Source organism: Chrysemys picta, chromosome 12, assembly GCF_011386835.1.
Source record: "Chrysemys picta bellii isolate R12L10 chromosome 12, ASM1138683v2, whole genome shotgun sequence".
NCBI classification, from domain to species: domain Eukaryota; kingdom Metazoa; phylum Chordata; order Testudines; family Emydidae; genus Chrysemys; species Chrysemys picta.
In genome coordinates, this window is record NC_088802.1 from 2,090,021 (window position 1) to 2,115,059 (window position 25,039).

General features: G+C 52.7%; 1 protein-coding gene across 1 annotated transcript; it reads right to left on the reverse strand.

Annotated features, from left to right (window-relative positions):
* Window positions 1-10,721: 10,721 nt before the first annotated feature.
* LOC101938805 (antigen-presenting glycoprotein CD1d1-like) lies at window positions 10,722-19,330 on the reverse strand. Its single transcript, XM_065563863.1, has 5 exons — window positions 19,327-19,330; window positions 15,254-15,511; window positions 13,856-14,137; window positions 13,349-13,645; window positions 10,722-12,718 (listed from the first exon to the last, which is right to left on the reverse strand). The coding sequence occupies exons 1-5, from the start codon at window positions 19,328-19,330 to the stop codon at window positions 12,615-12,617; spliced, it is 945 nt and encodes a 314-aa protein (XP_065419935.1). The 3' UTR covers window positions 10,722-12,614.
* Window positions 19,331-25,039: the final 5,709 nt, after the last annotated feature.

The window sequence follows — 25,039 nt, forward strand, 5'->3', positions numbered from 1 at the left end:
CGGGGTGTGGTGGGTCCCGCCGGGTTTAAAAGGGGGCGGGTGAAACTGGGATTAACGCATCAAAGGGAGGGGGGACAGCGGAAATGGATCTCAGTGAGGGCGGAAGCAAACCGGAAGTGGCATCAACGCAACTAATATAAAAAAGGACTTGCCCATAGTTCTTAATGGGGTCCGGGTGGGAAACAGGAACCGCGTTGGAAGGTTCCGGGGTGTGTTTGGGGGCTGGTATCGGAAAGGGAGTGAGTCCCCTTCCCCAGGTCAGGTACGATGGGGAGGTGATAGGTGAGGAGGGGAGAAAAGTGGGGGAGGGACAAAATTCCCACAAAAATGATAAATACCCAAAGGGAAAAAATCAGAGACCAATTTCCCACCCGTGTTTCACTTACGTCTCTACATTGTTGGTCAATTTTCCCCACTGATTTTTATTTAGTTCCTTCTTTTTCTCTCTTTTCCCCTTCTTCCTGCACTCAGCATTTATAAAACAACATTTTAATGGCGGACAAAATTCCAATTTTCAGGGGAAAAAACATTTTCAGAAAAAAATTTTTTTTCATGAAATTTGTGTGTGTGGGGATGGGGAGAGAGAAGTGTCCCAATTTTCAGGGATAAAATGACATATTTTTATTGGGGAAAAAAATGATGTTCTAAAACAAAATATCAATTCTTTAGGAAAATAACAATTTTTTCATGGGGAAAAAGGATGATTTTCTAAAAAGCAAATTTTAAAAAATAATTGTAAGTTATTGGAACATCACTAGGGGACTGAAGAGAAGAGGGAAGTGATGGAGAAAAGGAAAAGTTTTTACCCAACACATTTTTTCAAAAAAGTCTGAAAATAGACAATTTTTCACACAAAGAAATTATTTAATTTTTAAACAAACAAATACCTTTCTCTGAGCAACTCCGGCCTGCTGGCCCTGTCACGTTGGTCACATAGACCAATTCCACCGCCCACACGATGCTGAGGTGGGCTAGTGTTTCTCTTGGAGCTCAGTTAGAAAGAGGGACCAGATGCTGCGTTAATTAACCCCACCTGGTGATGCTCCATGGGGAGGCGTTGCAATCACTCCAGAGAGGACAGGGAAATAACGCACTGGGACGTGATATAGTTACACTTCAGGAGACCCCGGAGAAGGCATTTCCTGAGGGTAAGACCATGCCCTAGTAGATTATTCCCTGCCGTAGAGAGGGCTAGTTGGGTTTTGTTGGGGTTCACATGGACCTTCACGCCGATAGTTTTCTTCTGCTGTCCCTCAAACCATGTGAGGGTCTCGTAGTGTAGGGAATTTCCTCGTGGCTGCGTGGCGCTGAGTGTGAGGGACTCAGGTAGTGCTGGGTGCGGAGGGACTCAGTGTCGCTGGGCGTGGTTGGACGTGTGTTCCCTGCGTCCTGGGGTCTGGACTGTAATCTCTGCGTAGTGCAGGCTCTCGCTCTCCACGGCCTCCCGGCTGCCCTGGCCCTGTGTTGGACAGACACACAATGAGGACGCCGTCACTCCAGATCTGGTCTCCTAATTCTGGCCAATTAAGGCAACTCCCAGGGAGCAAATCCCACAGTGTTACCCCAGATTGGAGGGGTTGGGAACCAGGACTCCTGGGTTCTCTCCCCAGCTCTGGGAGGGAAGTGGGGGCTGGGAGCCAGGATTCCTGGGTTCTATCCCCAGCTCTGGGAAGAGAGTGGGGTTTGGTGAGGGCTGGGAGCCAGGACTCCTGGATTCTCTTTCCTCACTGTATTGTACCAGTCTTTATTGGCACCCAGAGACCAGACCCAAGCACTGGCTGGAACAGGGCCCCGCCTGCATTTTCTCACCTTCAGCTGCCGCCGGCGGGGCTGCGAGTGGGGCGGCACTGCGGAAAAAGGGAGAAGGAAGGAATATTAAAACAGAGGAGTGAGAGAGAGAGTGTGGGGTGAAGAGGGAAGCTGCAGAGATCTAGGGACGGGGGAAGAAGGATGTGGGGGGAGATGGATATATGGACAGACAGCCCAGCATGGACCACAGCGGACAGTCGGCCGCTTGGGTGTGTTCAGTAGCAGAGGCCCTGGCCCATGGGGCAGGAGGTTAGCGGGGGGAAGGCTCCGGTTTGGTACCTTGGCATCTCTTCAGGAGGAGGGTGGCCGCCAGACCAATGATGAGAAGAAGCCCCAGGGCGATGGCGACCTGGTACAGGAGCTCCCAGGAGCAGCTCCCTGAGGGGGCTGGTACTTTATCTGGGCGATGGAGAGGAGTGTTAGGGGATTCACAGCCCCTTGAGCCAGCCAGTCCCCTGCTCTGGGGCCAGAGAGGGGGAAGGCACCGTGCCCCCATTCCCCACCTCACCTGTGTCACTCTGGTTTCTCCCCATCACCTGCAGCTCGGTGCCTGCTCCTGTCCCACTCTCTCCCCGGTGGATGCTGATCTGACACTGATAGAGACCAGAGTCCCGCTGCTCCAGCTCCGACAGGGTCAGCGTGGCCTCCCCTTTCCGGAGCAGATCCAGGTGGGACACATTGAGCCGCCCGCTGTAGAAGGGATGGGCAGAATCCAGTTCGACTCTATCTCCAGGCGCTCTGGTCCAGGTCGCTTTGGCTATGCTGCCCAGTCTGTTCTCGAAGGAGCAGTTGAATGTCGCGGTCTCGCCAGGGGACGCTCGGAGGACAGCGGGGCTCTGAAGGACTGTGAGACCTTCATGAACCAGGGCAATAAATATTATAGCAGCGAAGGAAAACTACGACAAGTGGTATCGAGACATGACCCAGCCGCCCGAAACCTTAGCAGAGATAAGAAGCTAAGGGGAAAGAATTGTGTGTTCCTGTCCACCTTGCTACTGCTCACAACACTGTCGATAACACACTGCACAGGGCTTTCACTTCCTCTTCCAACAGATACCCCACATCAGCACTGCTATGTGCACGGCAGATGCTCACAGAGACGTTAGACGTAAAATCACTCAGGACAGTTACGTCCAAGGCAGACTGCACAGAGTTTCAAAGGGATCTCACTAGACTGGGTGACAAAATGGCAGATGAAACTCAAAGGTGATCAATGCAAAGTCAGGCCCACTGGGAAACATAATCCCAACTACACATATAAAATGATGGGGTCTAACTTAGCTGTTACATCTCAAAGAGATCATGGATAGTTCTTTGAAAACATCCACTCAATGTGCAGCAGCAGACAAAAATCGAACAGGATGGTAGGAACCATTAGGAAAGGAAAAGATAATAAAATGGAAAATATGATAATGCCACTAAATAAATCCAGGGTACGCCCACACCTTGAATAGTACGTGCCGTTCTGGTCACCCCATCTCAAAAAAAGATACATTAGAATTGGAAAAGGTACGGAAAAAGGGAAAAAAATGATTAGGGGCATGGAACAGCTTCCATATGAGGAGAGACTGAAACACCGGGACTGATCAGCTTAAAAAAGAGACGAGTAGCAGGGGGGGGGGGGGCGGAATATGATATAGGTCTATAAAGAATGGTGTGGAGAAAATGACAAGGGAAGTATTAACTACCACTTCACATAACACAAGAACCACGGGTCACCCGATTAAATTAACAGGCAGCAGGTTTAAAACAAGCAAAAAGAAGTACTTCTTCACACAACACACAGTCAACCTGTGAAACTCACTGCCAGGGGATGTTGTGAAGGCCAAAAGTATAACTGAGCTCAAAAAGGAATTAGATAAGTTCCTGGAGGATAGATCCATCAATGGCCAAGATGGTCAGGGATGGAACCCCATGCTCTGGGTGTCTCTAAACCTCTGACTGGCAGAAGCAGGGACTGGACGACAGGGATGGATCACTTGATGATTGCCCTGTTCTGTTCATTCCCTCTGAAGCACCTGGCACTGGCCACTGTCAGAGACGGGATACTGGGCTAGATGGACTAGGCTAGATGGACCAGTATGGCCATTTTTATGTTCTTGCAGGAGGATTGCGAGTCACACACCTTCATTTCCTAGAATTCAGAATCCTAAGACACAAACCCCCCAAAACTGAGAGAGAGAAAAGAGACTGCTCCCTAAGGCAGAGAGGAACAACTCACCCCACATTAGTTTAGGATGGGTCTCTGCAGACTGACTCTGATCACATGGAGACCCCTCGGCTGCAGGCAGTTTTAAGTAAACCATAAACACATGCCTCGACTTTATACAATTTGTGCTCCAAGCTACAGTGGGTGGAAATGTTTTCCAATGGAACGTTTGTCCCTTGCAAAATGCTGTTTCATTGAGATGACGACAACTTGTTTAGCAATGGGGTGGGTGGCATGAAAAAGCATTTTGATAGGGTTGAAAGGGAATTGTTTGATTTTTCAATTTCCAAATTTATTTGCTGTTATATTATTAAAAAAGAGTCAAAATTGAAATGAAAAAATAGAATATGTCTGGTTGACCTGAAATGACATATCCGTATCTTTCCATCCATACATGCACTGATCCTCCACCCCTGCATCCACTGCTATCTATCCATCCCTAGTTCTCTATCTATAGATAGACAGGATCTTGGCTGGACGGTAGCTAGCTAGATACAGATGCCCAGGGATGGAGTATGGATGGATAGATATTAATTTAGGGGTGGTGTGGATGGGTACATAGATAGAAATATAGATAAGAAGGATCTGGGGGGGGATGAATGGCTGGATGGACAGATAGAGATGGATATAGGAATGGAATAGATAGATGGAAGAACAGATGGGGGTGGATCTAGAGGTGGAGGATGGATGACAGATAGAGAAGCATCTAGGGATGGGGTAGATTGTTGCCTGATTTTAGAGGATGGTATATTATTGTAGACTCGCCAATTGATCTGACCAGAAGATAACGAGGTTCTTGTCCCAGAATGAGGCCACCCAGAATTAAATGCCGTGAGTTCAATATCTTGTAAGGACCTTCGAGGCGGATGACAAGGACACGCAGGCTGAGGAGAAAATGCAGCCATAGAGACTTATTAAAATAAGTGAAAAAGCTTCCAAAGCGTCACAAGGGAATAACACAGCTCTGGGGGGACCTGTCTCATCAGCCTTTACCAAAGCTTCCTAGATTAGCACCCTCACACGGGCACCTGGTGATAAGAGACAACGGACCAGCCTGTCCCTGGCCTGCCAAATGGGTCCGACGATGCTCGAGACTGAGGGTGAATAATAGAACTGAAGGGTCAGATGCTGAGTAGTGAAGTTGACAATAGACAGTGGAGAAACTCAAAAGCTGAAGAAGACGAAGCTGCCTGCACATGGCGGGTTGCCCTCCTATAGGATCTCAGCAATATCTTGAATATTCATGCTAGTACCCAACCTTCTGTGCCCAAATCGAACTTCCTCACCCACATAATACTGGGGTGCACTTATTCTATAGGCTAGTGTAGTCACACATGTTAATGCCAATTGGCTCATTCTCAAACCTGTTATTTCTTTCCCAATCTGGTTTCCGGTCGTTTCTTCCACATTCCTGCCGTGTCCTGCGTGGAGTCCCAAGTTTCTTAGATAAACATGTCTAGTTCCCCAAAATCTAAAAGGGTATCGGTTAGGCCATATATCTGAGCCTAAGTTCACCAGCCCCCTTAACCATACAGGTGCTCACTTGCTAAAGCTAAACATACAGGATACAGGCCTGTATGACCCGTTACAGCCAAACATAATAACATAAACCAATGCAAACGTACAAGGCAAATATACCAAAGCAAACCAATAAATAAATGCAGAAAATAATAAAGCAAGCCAGCAGGTTAGCCCTCTGGCCTACAAGGTAGACAGACAGAGATGAATCTAGGGGTGGGGTAGGTGGACAGAAGGACAGACAGAGATGGATCTAGGGATGGGGTAGGTGGACAGAAGGACAGACAGAGATGGATCTAGGCGTGGGGCAGATGGACAGAAGGACAGACAGAGATGGATCTAGGCGTGGGGCAGATGGACAGAAGGACAGACAGAGATGGATCTAGGCGTGGGGCAGATGGACAGAAGGACAGACAGAGATGGATCTAGGGGTGGGGCAGATGAACAGAAGGACAGAGCTGGATCTAGAGATGGGGTAGGTGGCTGGATGAACACGTTAAATTAGTACCTGCTGCCCAGGTGGGGATGAAGAGGAGGATGCAGAGGACGGGGCTCAGGGCTGGCAGCTGCTCCATGGTCCCCGCTCTCTGGGCGGCTCCGTGGGTCCAGCTCAGCTCAGCTTCAGAATCCCCCAGAAGCATCAGCCCCAGGGGGCGGTGGAAAGTTTTGTGGTCAGCGACTCTGAGATGGCTGCAGCGAGAGGCGGGGAACAAGGGCCGGATGTGTGTGTGTGTGTGTTTGAGCATGTGCTGTTCAATGTGTGAGGGACAGGCTGGTGTGTGTGTGTGTGTATGTGTGTGTGTATGTGTGTGTGTGTGTGCATGCATCCCACTGCCCCCTAGAATCAGCCGCATTCCTCTGTGTCTCCTAGCCCCTGTACTGCGTGTGACTGAGGAGGATTCCCCTTACTTAGACGGGGGCAGTTGGGGTGTTTAGAGCTGGGGCATCTGGTCTGATGCCCCGCCCGGCTGCCCTGGTGCAGGGGGCAGCACAGCAGCAGCTGGCATCTCCTGGAGCATCCTGGCTTGGTGGTGGTTCCCAGGAGCAGCTCCCCGGCCAGGGCTGCGTCCTACACACTGGGCCACAAATCCCTGCTCTGCTCTCAAACCAGGGGGGCCGACGGGCGTGAATTCCCACCCTGGGTCGGCGATCCGGCCCTGTCAACTTTCCATGTCTTTTTCATCGTCTCTGTCACGAGACATTTCTAACCAGACATTGTCCTTAGCACCACGACCTTGAATGGTTGGCCAACAGCTACACCACACTGCTGGCTAGCGATATTCGGAGGAGCTGTCATGTTGCAGGTAGTTGTGATGGGGATTTGGGGTAATTTGGAGTCATTTTCCGTCCAAAACGACCCCGCCAAATTGTACGTGTGGCTGCGGGTGGGTAAAATCTTCCCCGTCAGCAGCTGCATTTCAGTCACCGCCCCCGGAGCCGCCCCCCATCTCCCTTTACCTCCGGGAAGTCATATTTTCTTGGATGACTTATCTCCGCTGGCTGAGACATGCCAACGTGCCATCGCTTCCATCCACCACCGCGCCAATCACCCCCGTTCAGGTGGCCAATTTTGGTTGGACGTATTCCTGGAGATTCCATCCCATGACATAGCCCTTAATTAAAGATTAACCCTGAATTGCTGGAGCCTCCAGGACAATGGTGGAAGATTGGCAACCCTAGGCCTCAGATGACAGCCTGGTTGTGGACAGGGGTGGGCGGAGAATGGATGGCGCCTAGCGACTCAGAGTGAAGGTGTCCAGTGGTAGGTGGGCTCCCGGGAAGGGATCTGAGAGTGGAGGAGCATATGGGGCGGTTGTGTTGAGGGGCTTTTGTGGGGTGTTGTTTTGTCCACTGACCCTGGTCGTTTCACGACCTGCTTTGGGTGTTAAATTTGACAAGGGGTGCTTGTGAATCTATCTGCAGCTGTGGGGAGAGAGTGAGGAGAGGTGGAACTGGCGGGGAGGGCTGGGTGTCAGGACTCCTGGGTTCTATCATAGGTCTGGTTAAGTGTGGTCTAGCAGAAAAAGACTCCCAGCCCCCCTGACTCTAACCCACTAGTCCCCACTGCCCTCCCAGAGCTGGGAGAGAACCCAGGAGTCCAGACCCTTTGCAGTCCTTCAGTTCAGGTCTGTGCACAGCCTGGCACGACAGGCGCCCATGGGGGTGATCCATTTGTTATGGTACTTTCTGCAGTTTCTGTGGTGGGCTGAACGTCACCTTCACCCCTGCGCGTCGTGGTGAGAAACAGGAAATTCAGCATCTTGCACGGCTGCAGATTTTGCAAAGGTGGCAGGGGGCTGGGGAGGGGGTGAGTTACAATCAGCTACAGAAGTATCGGAGTCGGGGGCACATACGATACATAAATAAGTGACCACGGTTTCCGTCCTGTGAGCCGGAGTCGATCTCCAGGCGCTCAGCTTGCACTGCCAAAAATGCTTCTAGGTCTCACAGGATTCGAGCCTGCAGGGGAAGCTAACGTAAATTGTGGTGAATCAAAATTCTAGTGAAACCCTCCAGGGCCACTGGGTTATGGCCCCATCCCGGAGCCATTCACCTTTCTTATTCCTCAGGCAGACGAGCAATCCCAGGACCACGAAGACCAACCCCAGCACGGAGCCCCCAACCTCAGCCACCATCTTGCCCTGGGAGAGTCAGTCTGTGCTTCTGTGAAAACAAGAGCACGGGTGGTTCGGGCTCAGCCCAGCTTCTCCTTTGTCACGTCCCCGCTCTCCTCCCCCGGAACTGTTAACTTTCTATAGCACTTTATGCTCTAAAAGAAGTTGGTGCCTAACTCCCTTAGGCTACCACTTTTTCACAGAGGCTTACAAACATGCTTTATTTGCTTATGTTGACTGAACTGTAAAACCCAGCTCAGCCCTTTGGCCCCCACACCAGTCAGCTGTCTCCTGGGACAAGGGACCAGGCTGGATCAGAGGGGCTGGAACAATTTTTATAGTGGGGTGCTGAGAGTCAGTGACCCAATCTGTAAACAGAGGATGGAAACCACTTCAAGCCAGGGGGTGCGCACTTCAGCACCATGGGCTGGAATGGTGGTGGTGGAGGGTCTGGCTGGAGTCAGGGGACAAAGAGACTTGGCTGGGGCGGCGCATGACTACCATGATGGGGTGAGAGGCTGAAGATCCTCACTGGAGTGAGAGAAGATAGGAGCCCAAATGATTGGCCAACAGTATACGATTCACATCAAATAGAATAAAAAATAGAAAAAAGAATATGTTTATAAAAAGTGCAAAATAAATTTAAAATAGTAATAATGAATAAAATACACAAATATTAACAGACTTAAAAAAAGTAAAATAATAAAAACTGAAAAATAAAAGAATTGTAAAATACATAAAAACCATAAAAGGGGAAATAAAATTAAAAGAAACTTAATATATATATATATAAACAACAATAAAATCAAAAAGGAAATACAAGTAAAATATATTAAAAAGGTAAAAATATAACTATTAAGAAAAAACACACACACAAAAGAAAAAAGAAGTACAATTGTAAAACCGAGGGCGAGAGTCCATGGGGCTTGTGCTCCTATATCATAGGTGAGGAGCTCTGGTGTGTGCCCCCGTGTCCCCCTCTCTGCCCCCGTGTGGACAGGGCTAGACAGCAGTCTCACTCCGGCCATGCGGCCACCCCAGCCTGGGAGTGAGGGGCGGCGCCCTCCCGGGCTTCCGGACCCACAGACAAAGCCCGGGGGGAACCACTCCCATTTATACTTGCTGGACACAAGGCTTTTGCTCGTGTTGTACAGGAGGCTAAGCGACCCCCCTGTTATACACTGAGCAATGAGGGCTCCCTCCGTGTGGGGCAGAGGCGAGACCCTGCGCTCCAGGGACGAGGTAGCTGGTGGACAGACCCCGCCAGAGCGGGGAATGTCGGCAGGCGCCGCTCTGCCTTGGACGGAGTCATCTCCACTTGAGCAAGCGAGACTCCCCGCAACCTCCAGGCACCTCTTCCGTCAGTGGACGGTGACCCTGACTCCGAGAGAGACCCCCGGGAGAGCGAGAGATAGACTGGGCCCCCTGGGGCGAGATTCAGCCCAGCCGCAGCGGGGTACACAAGGTAGTAGGTGGAGAGGGGAAGGAGAGAGAGAGCCAGGCTGGAGGCCTCCGGGCTCTGCTCCCCTCTCTGCACCAGCCTGAGTCCCCCCACTCAGGGCTTTTCCCAGCATGTACCCAGCTCACATAACCTTGTGTCATGGGTCCGGGCCAAGCCTTCGGAATGAGGGGAGAGAAAAGGGCAACACTGCCTCTGCCCGGGCTGTGCAGGGAATCACCCCGCCCTTCTGGAACTACCTCTGGGGACCCAGCTGGGATTGTAGCTCATTGAGACTTCCAGAGCCTGGCCCCATTGCGGTCACTCCATGAGGTAGAACAGAAACACCTGCCTTTCAAATTCAACTGTATCTAGGGTGACCCCACCTGTATTTCAAGTTCCGTAATAGAGGACACTGCTGCGGGGGGAGGGGGTATTTTGGGGTGCTGGAGGGGGGTGTGGGTACTGGGAGATGGTATTTGGGAGGTGCTGGACAGAGTATTTGGGGTGTGTAAGAGCAGGGGTGCCTCTCGGGACCGGGGGACCTCCCGCAGGGCGACCGGCAGACAGCACCCCAGGCAGGCGCTTGCTGCGCTGGTGCCTGGAGCCGCCCCTGGTTGTCCCCCATAATGTCCATTCTTCTCCCCCCCACACCCCACGGAGCACTCCCCTTTTCTCCCCCCCCAAGGAGCACCCTGCTCTCTCTCTCCCCTCCCCTCCGGCAGGGCTGGGTTGGGTGAGGGGTTGGGGGGAGGGGGAGGCTGGCTGGCTGCCTGCTGAGGAATGAAAGTGAAAGTAACTCACTTCCTCGGCAGCCAGCCAGGATTGGAATGGTCAGAGCCTTGTGTCCAGCAAGTATAAATGGGACTGGTTCCCCCCGGGCTTTGTCTGTGGGTCCGGAAGCGTGGTGCCCTAGGCGGTTGCCTGTTCTGCCTATGGCTAAGGACGGCCCTGTATGCGGTGGACCCTTCAATACAATACGATCTCTTTTCTTTATACCTAGGTACTTCCAAGAGGCTGGGTCATTACTCACAACTCTTTTTCGTCATTCCCATCTACAGCAGCAGGACTAGTTGACTGTACCAGTTTGTCAGTTATAGCCGTGTTACCACTGGTTTCAGAGGAGCAGCCGTGTTAGTCTGTATCCGCAAAAAGAAGAACAGGAGTACTTGTGGCACCTTAGAGACTAACACATTTATTAGAGCATAAGCTTTCGTGGGCTACTGCCCTCTTCTTCGGATGCATATAGAGTGGAACATATATTGAGGAGATAGATATACACACATACAGAGAGCATAAACAGGTGGGAGTTGTCTTTTTAGTGTTACCGCTGTGTTCTCCAGTGTTTAGCCAAAGAGGCTGGATTTCCTTCTTTTCCTCCGCAACAACCATAACATTGTTTTCTCAATCTGGTAATATTTTGGATTCCTCACACACCGCCTTTTCTTTTCTTGGATTGTGCCTGGAGACATTTGTGAAAAGTTATTTTTCCCTTTTCTTCCTGTGTCTGTCAAACTTTCTTCTGCTTTCTCTTCTCAACTCCTGAAAGATATGTACGTTTCATTTCTCTAACCCCTGTGATCATTGACTATGTGATGATACCTGCAAACAAATTAATTCCCTTGGTATCTTTCATTTTGTTAGGTAGCGTGATCCGCTTGTGTGGATTAATCTAGGCTGAGGTTGATGGTGGGATGGAAATTATTGAAATCATGGTGGAATTCCTCAAGGGCTTCTTTTCCATGGGTCCAGATGATGAAGATGTCATCAATGTAGCGCAAGTAGAGTAGGGGCGTTAGGGGACGAGAGCTAAGGAAGCGTTGTTCTAAGTCAGCCATAAAAATGTTGGCATACTGTGGGGCCATTCGGGTACCCATAGCAGTGCCGCTGACTTGAAGGTATATATTGTCCCCAAATGTGAAATAGTTGTGGGTGAGGACAAAGTCACAAAGTTCAGCCACCAGGTTAGCTGTGACATTATTGGGGATACTGTTCCTGATAGCTTGTAGTCCATCTTTGTGTGGACTATTGGTGTAGAGGGCTTCTACGTCCATAGTGGCCAGGATGGTGTTTTCTGGAAGATCACCGATGGATTGTAGTTTCCTCAGGAAGTCAGTGGTGTCTCGAAGATAGCTGGGAGTGCTGGTAGCGTAGGGGCTGAGGAGAGAGTCCACATAACCAGACAAGCCTGATGTTAGGGTGCCAATGCCTGAGATGATGGGGCGTCCAGGATTTCCAGGTTTATGGATCTTGGGTAGCAAATAGAATACCCCTGGTCGGGGTTCTAGGCATGTGTCTGTACAGATTTGTTCCTGTGCTTTGTCAGGGAGTTTTTTTAGCAGATGGTGTAGTTTCTTTAGGTAATCCTCAGGTTATGATCTACTGAATCTATTAATCCTATCTGTATGCATGTCTCATTTTTGTATTCGAAGTTATAAATATTGGCTGTGTACTGGCTTGATTTCTAAATAACCTTAGTAGAGCATTTGGTCAGTTCCTAGAGAAAGGGATGTTGAAGTTAAGGACCTAATCAAGAGACACCTAAAGAACAATGAATCTTGGAAAGCTGCAATTCACATAAGAAGTCTACTTGAGGACGTTTAAGGTAGCATATAAACAATGGATGCCTCAGACATTCTCTTGGGGGCCCCTGCGGAGCCTGGGGCAAATTGCCCCACTTGCCCCCTCCCTCTGGGCGGCCCTGCCCAGCGATCCCACAGCGTCCCCAAGTGTCCAACGTGCCCCGAATGTCCCAGAGTGAGGAGAATCCCACTCCCCACCCTGGGCCCCGATCTCCCAGCGATTTGATCCAGACCGGCCCTCACGGAACCGGGCACAGATCCAGCCCCAAGGTCCGTGTCCCCAGGAGAGGGGCTGATCCCCACGCCTGGGCCGGTGCCACCCCCTCAGGGACTGGACTGCCCTGGTCTAACGTCCTGACAGCCCCTGGAAGGAGAAAGCAGAGGGGATGGGTTAGGGGGTGTAACGGCCCCACCCCCCACCCCCACCCCAGAGAGGGGAGGACTCACCTGCGTCTGCTCCGCCACAGCACCAAGGCCACGGCGGCTATGGCCACAACCCCCAGGGTGATGCCCACGACCAGGCCGGGGCCCCAGGGCCTGCTCTGCTCTGTAAAACAGGGGGGAAGGTGGGTGCCATGCTCAGAACGTGGACAGCAGTAAGGACCCTGTTCCCTCTGCCTCCCTCGCAGTTCCCCCGTACCTCCCACCCTGAACCCATCACCCTCAGCCCCCCATGCTATTCCATCAGCCTCCCCCACAGTCCCCCCGGTGCCCCCCAACCCACTGCCCTCAGCCTTGCCCTACCCCAAGTCTTCCTTCAGCCTCCCCGTCATCCCACCCCAATCGCTCCCCCTGCTGTCCCACCCCTCAACTTCCCCCCATTCCAGTCCTGCTCCCCTCTGTCTCATCCCCTCCAGACCCCTGCCCATCTCCCCAGCCCCCCGACCCTCCCCCGCCCCACTCCACACAGCTCTGTCTACTCTGTCCCATTCATGCTCCCCTCAGCCCCCACTCTGCTTCCCCCGTCCCAGTGCTGTCCCATCCCTCTCAGCCCCCACTCTGCTCCCCCCGTCCCAGTCTTGTCCCCCTCAGTTCCTCCACCCTGCTTCCCCCGGTCCATCCCCACACCCGCCGAAACCCTCGACCTCCCTCCGTCCAAATCCCACGTCCTGGACCCACCCCCGTCCCACTCCAGAGATCACGACCGCACCCAGACACCCCAGGGACGTGCACCTACCCCAGGGGATCAGCAGGCTCCGGCCCCCCAGGCTGCTGTGCTGCACCCGGCAGGCGTAGCTGTGCCCGGCGCCCGGCCCCACGGCCAGGGAGCTGCGCAGCTGGTAGGTCAGGTCCGTGTTGGGCAGGATCCCGCTGGAGTTCAGCCACCAGCCCGGCCCCACCTCCTCCCCGTCCTGCAGCCAGGCCACGCGGACGGGCCGGGGGTAGAAACCGGTGACCCAGCAAACCAGCAGTACCGGCGCGGGGGTCCCGGCTGGGGGAGGCGCTCGGGCAAACACCACGGCGACCGGCCGCTCTGAGACAGGAGGAGAGAGACGGGGCGGGGGAGAGGGGACGATTCAGTCTGAGCCTCAGGGACTCACTAGCCAAGCCCAGCTCCATTCCCCGGGGTCAGGCGTTGGCCCCGCTGTCCTGGCCAGACCCCAATTCTGCCCCCTGCCGTTACCAGTGGTGACGGGATCCCCCTTCACTTCCTGTCCTAAACTGCTGTGGTGTCCAGCCTCACCTTGCCTCTCCAGAGACTCTTTCCCATACTGGACAAATCTCTCGAGCTGACTGACACACGTCATTCTCAGGACAAACTGAAGCTTGATGGCCACAACTTTGTTGCAGTTAAGAATCTCCTGGGCTTTGAGAGTCAGTTTATCCCCCCGGCGAGCGACCCATTTGCCGCTGTCCGTGTCGAAGCTGATGAAGTCCTCGCCGTTCATCCCAGCATCACAGAATCGCCTCGAGGTGCCGTTGGGGAGGAGCTCGCAGCCAATGGAGAACTGGGTAACAAAGGGGTCTGGAACAGGAAGGGCAGGGGGATGAGGATAGGCCGTCCAGAGGTCACCGGGACAGTGTGTGTGTGGGGGGAAATAAAGGCACAGTGTCAGGTGCAATGAGGACGTTTGGCCACAAGCTGGTGGTGGGATCGTGGGGAGACCCTGGCTCGAGGTCAGGGTACGTTGCAGGTTCTGTTTAAAGCCGATTGTTCAGTGTTCTAACGCCCACATGCACAGTCGGATTGGCTCGACAATCGCCGTGAGACATCCAGGCCTGAATGCAAACTTGGGGTCACTTCATCAGGGGGATCCGGAGATAGAGACCCCGTCCCAAATAAATGCTTAATTATTTAGAACGTTATTTGTGATGCTCTAGAGAAAACTGTGGCCCTGAGGCTCAATACACTTACACCCCTGGGCTCCCCTGAGCTCAGCTCTGCACCGGTAGCAAGGACACGTTTGGCTTCCCAAGGTTACAAAAGTCCCCGGGCCTTGGTTCTGTGTGTGGAGCTGGACACCGGGCGGTGGCACCTCTGCGCACAGACAGTTCACACCTCTGCCAGGGATTCTTTCCTAAGCAGCGACTCAGGGCGTGACACACCGAGTCACACACTCGCTCAGCGGGAGAGGCTGCAACCTCGGAGCCCCGGGAGAACCCATCCAAGCCCTGTCACCGAGCGGTTCCTGGCTGGGAGGGTGGGGGAGGCATTAGCTCAGCTCTGCGTTTCCTGCCCATGTCTCAGTTTTCAGGTTCAGGCAGGACAGGTGGCACCTTGGGCAGCCTCCCCCCTCGTTTCCACTTCCCCCTCCTTCGACAAAGGCCTTGGGTAGGGCACATGGTCGTGAAAGACAATGAGCCTAGGGTCAGGGGCTGGGACATGGGGCCTTTCCCCTCTAGGGCGCACAGGCTACAATCCGGCCCCAGAGCGGGGGACTGGCTCAATGGGGTGGAGAATGGGATGCGAGGCCTTTCCCCTCTAGGGGACGCTGGCTCCATTCAGCCTAAGGGCCAGGGACTGGTTGTGTTGCCCCCGATCCACCCTGTCAGGACACACTCAGTTGCTGCTGTGAGCGTGTCAGTTCTCAGCTCCCCGGTGGGTGCGGGAAGGGACCCCCTCAGACTGCGCCATACTCACAGCCCTCTCCTTCATCCTCAACCAGATCGTTCACCATACGGATGAATTTGGACAGATTGTTATAGATGAACTCCTGCAGGTCCTGCCACTGCTTCAGGGTCAGGCCCTGCTGGGCCCAGGGCTGCAGGAAGCGGATCTTGCAGGTGCTGCAGTCCAGGGAGTGGGTCTCCAGGTCACCCAGCAGGGCCGTCCACTCCATGTCCGTGGAGCTGGCGTTGTGGAAGGTGATGGTTTGGAGCAGCCGGAGGGTGAGAGACTCTGGGGGGACAGGAGAGGAGGGGAGAGAAAACATATGGAGGATAAAGCAGGTGGGGAGAGAGATAAATGAGTCTCAGTCTCCTTAACACTCCCTGCTGACCCCTAACCCGTCTCCCCCCTCCTCCTACACCCCCAGCAAGGGTCACTAGCCCAGCATGGTGCTGCCCCATCCTGGCATTACACCCCCCCACCCTCCCAGTAGCAAAGAGGGAGGGGGGTCCCCTCTTACCGTCCAGAGCCCCCCATGCCCAGGGCAGGAGCAGCAGAGGGAGCAGCATCCCAGCAAGGGAATACGGGCTCAGGAAGACGACAGGACAGCGGGACGAGGGGGGGCCCAGGATGCCAATGTGCTTTCAGTTCCGCCGCAGCCCGCATCCCTCTGCCAACTTCTCCTTTTGTCTGTCTCTGCTCAGCTCTGTGCCTGCAGCTGCCAGCCCTGAGCCAATGAGGGCAGAGTGAGTCTGGGACTGGTGGCAGCGCGGGAGGGGGATCCCCGGTAGCAAGAGCAGAACCAGGGCCTGTCCCGACGCGTAGGGTCAGTGTGTGTGAGATGCCTCCCCTCCATCTTCTCCAGCTTGGGTACCGCTGCTCCTAGCAGAGCCCCTGCGCCGCCCTGGGGCAATGGGGAGCCCTGACTGCCCAGTGAAAGCCTCCTGCTGCCCCCACCCCGCTCCCTGCAGCACAGCCCCTAGCGCCGCCCTGGGGCAATGGGGAGCCCTGACTGCCCGGGGAGAGCCCCCTGCTGCCCCCCACCCCGCTCCCTGCAGTACAGCCCCTAGCGCCGCCCTGGGGCCATGGGGAGCCCTGACTGCCCGGGCAGAGCCCCCTGCTGCCCCCCACCCCGCCCCCTGCAGTACAGCCCCTAGCACCGCCCTGGGGCCATGGGGAGCCCTGACTGCCCGGGCAGAGCCTCCTGCTGCCCCCGCCCCACTCCCTGCAGTACAGCCCCTAGCGCCGCCCTGGGGCCATGGGGAGCCCTGACTGCCCGGGCAGAGCCCCCTGCTGCCCCCACCCCGCCCCCTGCAGCACAGCCCCTAGCGCCGCCCTGGGGCCATGGGGAGCCCTGACTGCCCGGGGAGAGACCCCTGCTGCCCCCCATCCACCCCCTGCAGCACAGCCCCTAGCGCCGCCCTGGGGCCATGGGGAGCCCTGACTGCCCGGGGAGAGCCCCCTGCTGCCCCCCCCCGCCCCCTGCAGCACAGCCCCTAGCGCCGCCCTGGGGCCATGGGGAGCCCTGACTGCCCGGGGAGAGCCCCCTGCTGCCCCCCACCCCGCTCCCTGCAGTACAACCCCTAGCGCCGCCCTGGGGCAATGGGGAGCCCTGACTGCCCAGTGAAAGCCTCCTGCTGCCCCCACCCCGCTCCCTGCAGTACAGCCCCTAGCGCCGCCCTGGGGCAATGGGGAGCCCTGACTGCCCGGGGACAGCACCCCCCGCTCAGGCCAGATTCACCCACAGACAAACCAGGCAGGGACCTAGGCCCCGCATTGGTGGGGGGTGGCCCCAAAATTACAGACCAGCGTCCCCCTCCTCACCCTGCCCAGGGGCTCTGCCTCCCCCCAGCTGCCCCCTCCGACCTGGCACCGCACCCCAAACCTGGCCTGGCGTGGGGGGGGGGGAGACTTGGGGGGGGCGGAAAGCAAACCCGCCCAACCCCCACCCCGCAGCGGGGTTCTGTCCCATAGCCCCTTCCTCTCCCAATAGCCCCTCTCCATCCTAATGGCCCCTCCCCCTCCTTGCCCCTTCCTCTCCCAATAGCCCCTCCCTCTCCATCCCCATAGCTCCTCCCTCTCCCAGTGGCCACTCCCTTCCAATAGCCCCTCCCTCCCCCTGCCCGCTTTCCTATTAGCCACACTCCTGCTCCCTGCCCCTCCCTCCCGCTCCTTAGCCCCGCCCACTCCGTGGCCCCGCCTCCTTATCCTCCTCCCTGGCCCCTGTCGCTCCCAGGCTCCTCCCTTTCCCTCCCTGGCTCGGGCGGGACAGCCAATCAGAAGGAGCCGTCCTTTCTGAGCGTCACTAGTTGCCGGGCAGAGTCAGCTGGGGCGGCACGAGGGAGGATTCGCGGCTATAAAAAAGGGCGGGAAATGGGCGGGGAAGCGCCGCGAGGCGCCAACGGCCGCTGAGAGCGCGAGCGGGGAAGGGCCAACTGTCACCTGAGGGTTAGGAGCCAACTGTCACCTGGAGTCCTGGCTCCCAGCCCCCCGTTCTAACCACCTGGCCCCACTCCCCTCCCAGAAGCAGGGAGAGAACCCAGGAGTCCGGGCTCCCAGCCCCCCCCACCCCCCGCTCTAACCCCTAGACCCCACTCCCCTCCCAGAGCCGGGGAGAGAACCCAGGAGTCCTGGCTCCCAGCCCCTCACCCCCCCCCCCACTCAAACATTCTCAGCCCCGCTCTTCCCCCAGCTGTGGGACAGAGAACCCAGGAGTCCAGGTCCCTGTGCCATTGCTCAGTTCGGGTCTGGGCACAGCCTGGCATAACAAGGGCGCTGATCTGGGCTGCACCTGGCACCACAGGGGCCCCGATATTTTGCAGGGGAGCTGTGTAGCGCCCCGGGGGGCCCTCCATTTGCTACGGCTGCAGTTTCTGTGGCTCGGGGCTCTGTCTGCACTTGAGCTCCTGGTGAGAAACAGGAAATTCAGCACCGTTCACGGCCACAGCTTTTGCAAAGGCAGCAGCACGTGGGTGGGGTGTGATTTACAATCAGCGACAGAAGTGTCGGAGTCGGGGCCGTGTGCAACACACAAATCTGACCACGGTTTCCGTCCGCGAGCCGGAGTTGATCTTCAGGCGCTCAGCTTGCAGAGCCAAAAAATACTTCTAGCCTTCAGGAGTGCAAAGAAATTTCTCCAAACCAGGGCGGGTGGGACCTACGCCTGAGTCTGCAGAGACCCCGAGCTGGTCGCTCTGAGAGTGGGGCTGAACTTTAAGCAGAGCTGAGATAACAAGGATTGGGACCGAAGGATCTTTTGTACAATTTCAAGCCTTCTTTGACAAGTTGGAATCCCGGGGAACCATAGGTAATTAGGGCAACTTTGAAACAGGTTCATCACTGGTACTTAGCTATTTTAGTCTGCAGAAGAGAAGAGTGAGGAGGGATTTGATAGCAGCCTTCAATTACCTGAGGGGGGGTTCCAAAGAGGATGGAGCTCGGCTGTTCTCAGTGGTGGCAGATGACAGAACGAGGAGTAATGGTCTCAAGTTGCAGTGGGGGAGGTTTAGGTTGGATATTAGGAAAAACTATTTCACTAGGAGGGTGGTGAAGCACTGGAGTGGGTTACCTAGGGAGGTGGTGGAATCTCCTTCCTTAGAGGTTTTTAAGGTCAGGCTTGACAAAGCCCTGGCTGGGATGATTTAGTTGGGGATTGGTCCTGCTTTGAGCAGGGGGTTGGACTAGATGACCTCCTGAGGTCTCTTCCAACCCTAATCTTCTATGATTCTATACGAATTAACATAGGGCATGTTCCTCCACCACTTCAAAGAGAGATGAATACCGAGATATCCCATGTTTACAATTCATTTAAATGCTAGGATGTTCTTTTGATCTCCGAATTATCAGAATACATCATGGACAAGAACTGTTGATTACATTGTTCACCACTGCCGGTATATATGTAAATACACAAAACCACAAACATTATCTTCACATATGTCTTTAAGGGTTGAATTTGAGTCATTTATTTTGCAGGATGCTTAACCCTTTCTGGCCAAGTGTCACAGCTGGAATGGCTTGTTTTGATCCAACTGCTTAAAATGTTTCATTTCCAAACAGAACCTGTTTTAGAACTTTACATTCCACCCAAATTTCCAATTTCTCACCCATATGTCCTGGTTCAGAAGAAAAACAAGTGTTAAAAACTAGATGGAAAGTCTATCTTTTTAACATCTGAACTGGGAGCACTTGAAATTCCATCCAAGATCCTTGCCCGTGAACAGCATTATTTTCCAGCCTCCTATCACCTTCTCTACGGCAATCTCTCCTCCTACAGGAGTCTCACTCTACCATGTTTTTGAAACAAACACATCTGCACTGGGAAAAAAGTCAGAAGCCTTAAAAAACTCTCCCCATAGTTTCCACTAGAAATTTCCTCTTAGCAAGGTGTGTCGTACATTCACAAGACAGATATATTTCCTAGTGCAAAATGTTTATTTAAATAACATTGAAATATTTGTAAGGAAAAGAAAATATGTTCCATAAATGTAACTACGACTGGGGTGGAGCATATCAGTGAGCTATTACATATAGATATAAACATACACACAAACACAACTTTTTGTCCACAAGGAAAAACATTTTCCATGATGATTTTTTCTGAAAATATTGTTAGTAAAGAGAAACATCTTCCCCAAAGTATTTTCCTTTTTAAAATGATATCGTTTTTGTCAACAAGACGAGTTCACAAAGATATTTTTTCTGTTCAAAGCTCTTTCTGCACTGGAAGAACATTTCCCAGCAGACAGCTTTCATTAAAAATGCTTCATTTAAAACACATTGAAATAACATTTTATCACAAGTTATTGTTCCCCAGAAATGTTTGATTTGACAGAACCGTTGTGACAGTGCTGCCCGTGGGAGCCAGCCTAGGTCACTCAATCAGGGTGAACTGCAAACACACCGGGGCAGACAAACCCCGAACGCTGGTGGATCTTCCAATACTTAGATTTGCCAAGCTAGCACAAAACAGCTTCTACAGTACTTCACTGGTTACTCAGACGTCCAAACAACGCAGTTCCCTTAAAGTGCCCAGCCTCAGGCCTCCGTCCAGACACATGTCAGATATGATGATGATTACTGAAAATCTTATCTCAATATATAAAAGAAAAGGTTCTTCCAATCCCAAAGGATCAGCCACACACCCAGGTTCAATTATAACTTAGATCTTACCCAAAATACACATTATAGCCAATTCTTATTAACTAAGCTAAAATTTATTACAAAAGAAAAGCGAGAGAGTGTTGGTTAAAAATCAATATACAGACAGACTTGAATTCAATTCTTGAGGTTCAGACACAGCAGAGATGAGCTTGTAGTTGCCAAAAGTCCTTTTAGAAATAGTCCCGAGGCTATAGTCCAATGTCCATATTCAGGGTGACTCCAGTCACTGACTGGGGATCTCAATCTTTGTGGCTTAAGGTTTCCCCCTCTTGAAATCCAAAGCAGATCTGAGATGAAGTAGGATCATGTCCCAGGGTTCTTATATATTTCCAGCAGCCTTTCGGCCTGAGAAAACAATAGGCTTAATTCTCCTTCTCTCAAACATCCTGGCAATTAGCACAGGGTCATTTATCCATTAAACAGTTCAGATACAGGTCACCTTAACCTTCAAAGAGACATAGAGACAATAATACTATTTCAGTCAAGTATCATCACAAACGTTAATATTCCTTTTTTGATCTTTGAATTTAAAACTATAGCAATAGACAAGACTTGTTTGCTTACATCACAAGCCCTGAGCAAACATCTACCCTTTTACCTCTAACAATGCAGACTTACATTTCAAAGCTCTATTCATTTACATATCTTCCTAACCGGTTCGACAGTTCACCCATGGGTCAGATCAGTCTGAGTTAATTAACTCTTTCTGGCCCTGTCACCTTTCAATGAAATATTATTTTACACTCATAACGTCACAACTGTTTCTAAATAAGCCAAGGAAAAAGTTGGGGCCAGATCTCAGCTGGTGTCAAACGGCTAGGCTTGCACTGACCTCAGTGGGGTTGGTAATGAGAGTCTGTAAATCAGTTCCATTGACATCAGAAGAGCTACAGACGATAGACACCAGCTAGGGGTCTGGCCCCATTGACTCAGATGGACCTATGGCTGATTGATACAAGCTGGGGCTCTGGTCCCATTGCTTCCAATGGATCTACAACCGATTGACCCCGTTTGCTGACTGCTTCTCCTGCGCTCGCTCTCTGCCTCCTTCTGCTGCTGCGTTCTCCTTGGGTTTCTGTGTCTTCTCCCTCTGCTGCTGGACGGGACAGGACACGACACTCTCCTGCTGCTCCGTCAGCTCTCCATTCGGTTGTTGGACAGATGGGCCACTCAGGGAAGCTTCTCTGTTTTTTCCCCTTCTCTTCACCGTCCATTTGCTCTCCACTTACCCCTTGGCTGTCTGCTGACACACTGACTTTTATATTGACCCATCAAGACTTTCCTGAGCATGACAACTGCCCACATTCCAAACGGTCCGTTCTATTTTCAGTCTGCCACCATTGTTTACCTCAGAGTTATGATCTGCTGAGCTTTCCCCTACTTTGGTTTTCCTGCAAATTCGATTTTTAGAGCTATGTGACCTGCAGCTTCAAATAGAGGAGTGACTCTTGCTAACTTAAAATGGAAGCTAGGGATACAAAATGGAGTCTGGGGAATTTCTCTGGTATCAGCATCATCCACTCAGGATTTTGACCTGCAAGTTATTGCACGTTGTTTCTCACGTTTAGCAAAAAGGGAAGCAGGTTAGAGGGTACAATAAATAAGTCTCAAAATTCAGAGTCAAGAGTTTATCAGTTTCTGGTGCGTTTCTCAAGTGAGTTTGGTCTCCATATTTTTCAAAGGGGAAGTGTATTTGTTCCATGACTAGAGAGGAACTGACTGATTTGCGAACACTTCATCTGTGTCTATAACAACCTGATGTTCCAGGAGAGGGGAAGTGGAGGGGAGGCCAGGAGGCCACAGCTGTAGCTCAGAATTTGAACGGTCTGACTCAGATGTATGGGAAGCCAGGGACTGGGATTGGCTCCGCACTTCCTGGACGTGGGCTGAGAGATGGGCAGGAAGTTCCTCGGTCACTAGAAAACTGGATTCGAGCCTGAAGGGGAAGCTAACGTAAATTGTGATGAATCAACATTCAAGTGAAACCCTCCAGTGCCCCTGGGTCATGGCCCCACTGAGGACTCATTTCCTGGGGCTGCCGGCCCCATCCCTGAGCCATTCACCTTTCTTATTCCTCAGGCAGACGAGCAATCCCAGGCCCATGAAAACCAACCCCAGCATGGAGCCCCTGACCCCAGCCACCATCTTGCCCTGGGAGAGTCAGTCTGTGCTTCTGTGAAAACAAGAGCACGGGTGGTTCAGGCTCAGCCCAGCTTCTCCTTCCCTTTGTCACGTCCCCACTCTCTGCCCCCAGGGTGGGGATCTGACCCAGGCCCATCCCCCGAGGGGGCTCCACAGAGCTAGGGGTGCCCTGTGTGGCTCAGGGATTGCCCCACACTCAGAGGCTCTTACCCCAGTGCATGGTGAGGGGGCCCCACAGGCTGATGTGCTCCACCTGGCAGGTGTAGACGTCCCTGCGCCGGGGGGAGGGGGTCATGGCCAGCATCAGCAGGATCTGGAAGATCCAGTCTTCCTTGTGGAGCAGCTCCGTGGACACCACCCCAGCCATCTGCTCTTGCCTGTTCTCGAACCACTTGATTTCAATCCCCGAGAGGTAAAACCCCGTCATGGAGGAAAGTCCTAGAGCTGGGCACAGATCCAGCCCCGAGGTCCATGTCCCCAGGAGAGGGGCCGAACCCCATGCCTGGGCCGGTGCTGCCCCCTCAGGCTCTGGAGTCAGCAATGCCCCTGGAATGAGAGAGCAGAGGGGATGGGTTATGGGGTTTTAATGGCCCCACCCCCACCGCAGAGCAGGAGAGGACTCACCTGCATCTGCGGACTCACCTGCGTCACCGATGTGGCGAGGGGCGGTTCGTCCACCATGGGCGCCGACTCGCCTTGGGGAGGGAGGGTCCCGGAATCGATGAATCGATGAGTCGTTCACCTGGCAACAAATGGGGGAGGGCGGGGAATGGAAACCGGAAGGGGAGGCCATCAAGGGGCGGAAGTGAAGTGGAATATTGGCTCTATATAAATCCATGGGATGCCCACACCTTGAATACTGCATGCAGATGTGGTCGCCCCATCTCAAAAAAGATAGATTGGAATTGGAAAAGGTTCAGAAAAAGGCAACAAAAATGATGAGTGGTATGGAACAGCTGCCATATGAGGAGAGATTAATAAGACTGGGACTTTTCAGCTTGGAAAAGAGGCAACTAAGGGGGGATATGATAGAGGTCTATAAAATCATGAGTGGTATTGAGACAGTAAATTTACTCCTTCTCATAATACGAGAACATGGGGCCACCAAATGAAATTAAGAGGTAGCGGGTTTAAAACAAACACAAGAAAGTATTTTTTCATGTAATGCACTGTCAACCTGTGGAACTCCTTGGCAGAGGGTGTTGTGAAGGCCAAGACTATAACGGGGTTCAAAGGGAGCTAGATAGATTCATGGCAGATTGGTCCATCAATGGCTGTTAGCCAGGCTGGGCAGGGACGGTGTCCTTAGTCTCTGTTTGCCAGAAGCTGGGAATGGGCGTCAGGGGATGGATCACTTGATGATTCCCTGTTCTGTTTATTCCCTCTGGGACACCTGGCATTGGCCACTGTTGGAAGACAGGACACTGGGCTAGACGGACCTTTGGTCTGACCCAGTATGGACGCTTTTATGTTCTTATGTAAGTGGCCACAATGGGGCATTTGCCCTCAGTTTTGGTGCAATGTCCTACAGGAAACCGGAAGCTGCACGGGAAAGTTCCAGGGTGTGTTTGGTTCTTCAGGGGTTAAATCGCTCCAAGGAGAGCAGGTGGGAGGGGACGGAAGCAAGTACAGGAAGTGGGCCCAAGGCAGGGCGGAAGTGGACCAGATATGGCGTCAGGACTATAGCCATAGATGACTTGCCCGCAGTTGGGGGCAACGCTCTCGAAGGCCGGCATGGGAAACACGAGGTGGAGGGCTCCGGGGTGTGGTGGGTCCCGCAGGATTTAAAAGGGGGTGGGTGAAACTGGGATTAACGCATCAAAGGGATGGGGGACAGCAGAGGTGGATCTCAGTGAAGGCGGAAGCAAACCGGAAGTTGCATCAACCCTTCTAACATAGTCTCTAAGGTGCCACAAGTACTCCTGTTCTTTTTGGGGATACAGACTAACACGGCTGCTACTCTGAAACCGTCTAACATAAACGAAGGACTTCCCCAGGTCAGAGATGATGGGGAGGTGATAGGTGGGGAGGGGAGAAAAGTGGGGGGGGGGGAGAGAGAGGGAGTGACAAAAATCCCACAAAAATGATAAATATCCAAAGGGAAACAATCAGAGACCAATTTCCAACTCGTGTTTCAATTACGTCTCTACATTGTTGGTCGATTTTCCCCAGTGATTTTTATTTAGTTCCTTCTTTTTCTCTCTTTTCCCCTTCTTCCCGCACTCATAATTTAAAAAAAAACAACATTTGCATGGTGGACAAAATTCCAATTTTCAGGGGAAAAAAGATTTTCAGAAAAAAAATTAAATTTTAATGAAAAAAATATTGTTGGTTTTTTTTGCGGGGTGGGGAAGTGTCCCAATTTTCAGGGATAAAATGACACATTTTCATTGGGGAAAAAAATAATGTTCTAAAACAAAATATCAATTTTTTAGGAAAATAACATTTTTTTCATGGGGGAAAAAGGTTGATTTTCTGAAAAGCAAATTTTAAAAAATGGTGGTAAGATTTTGG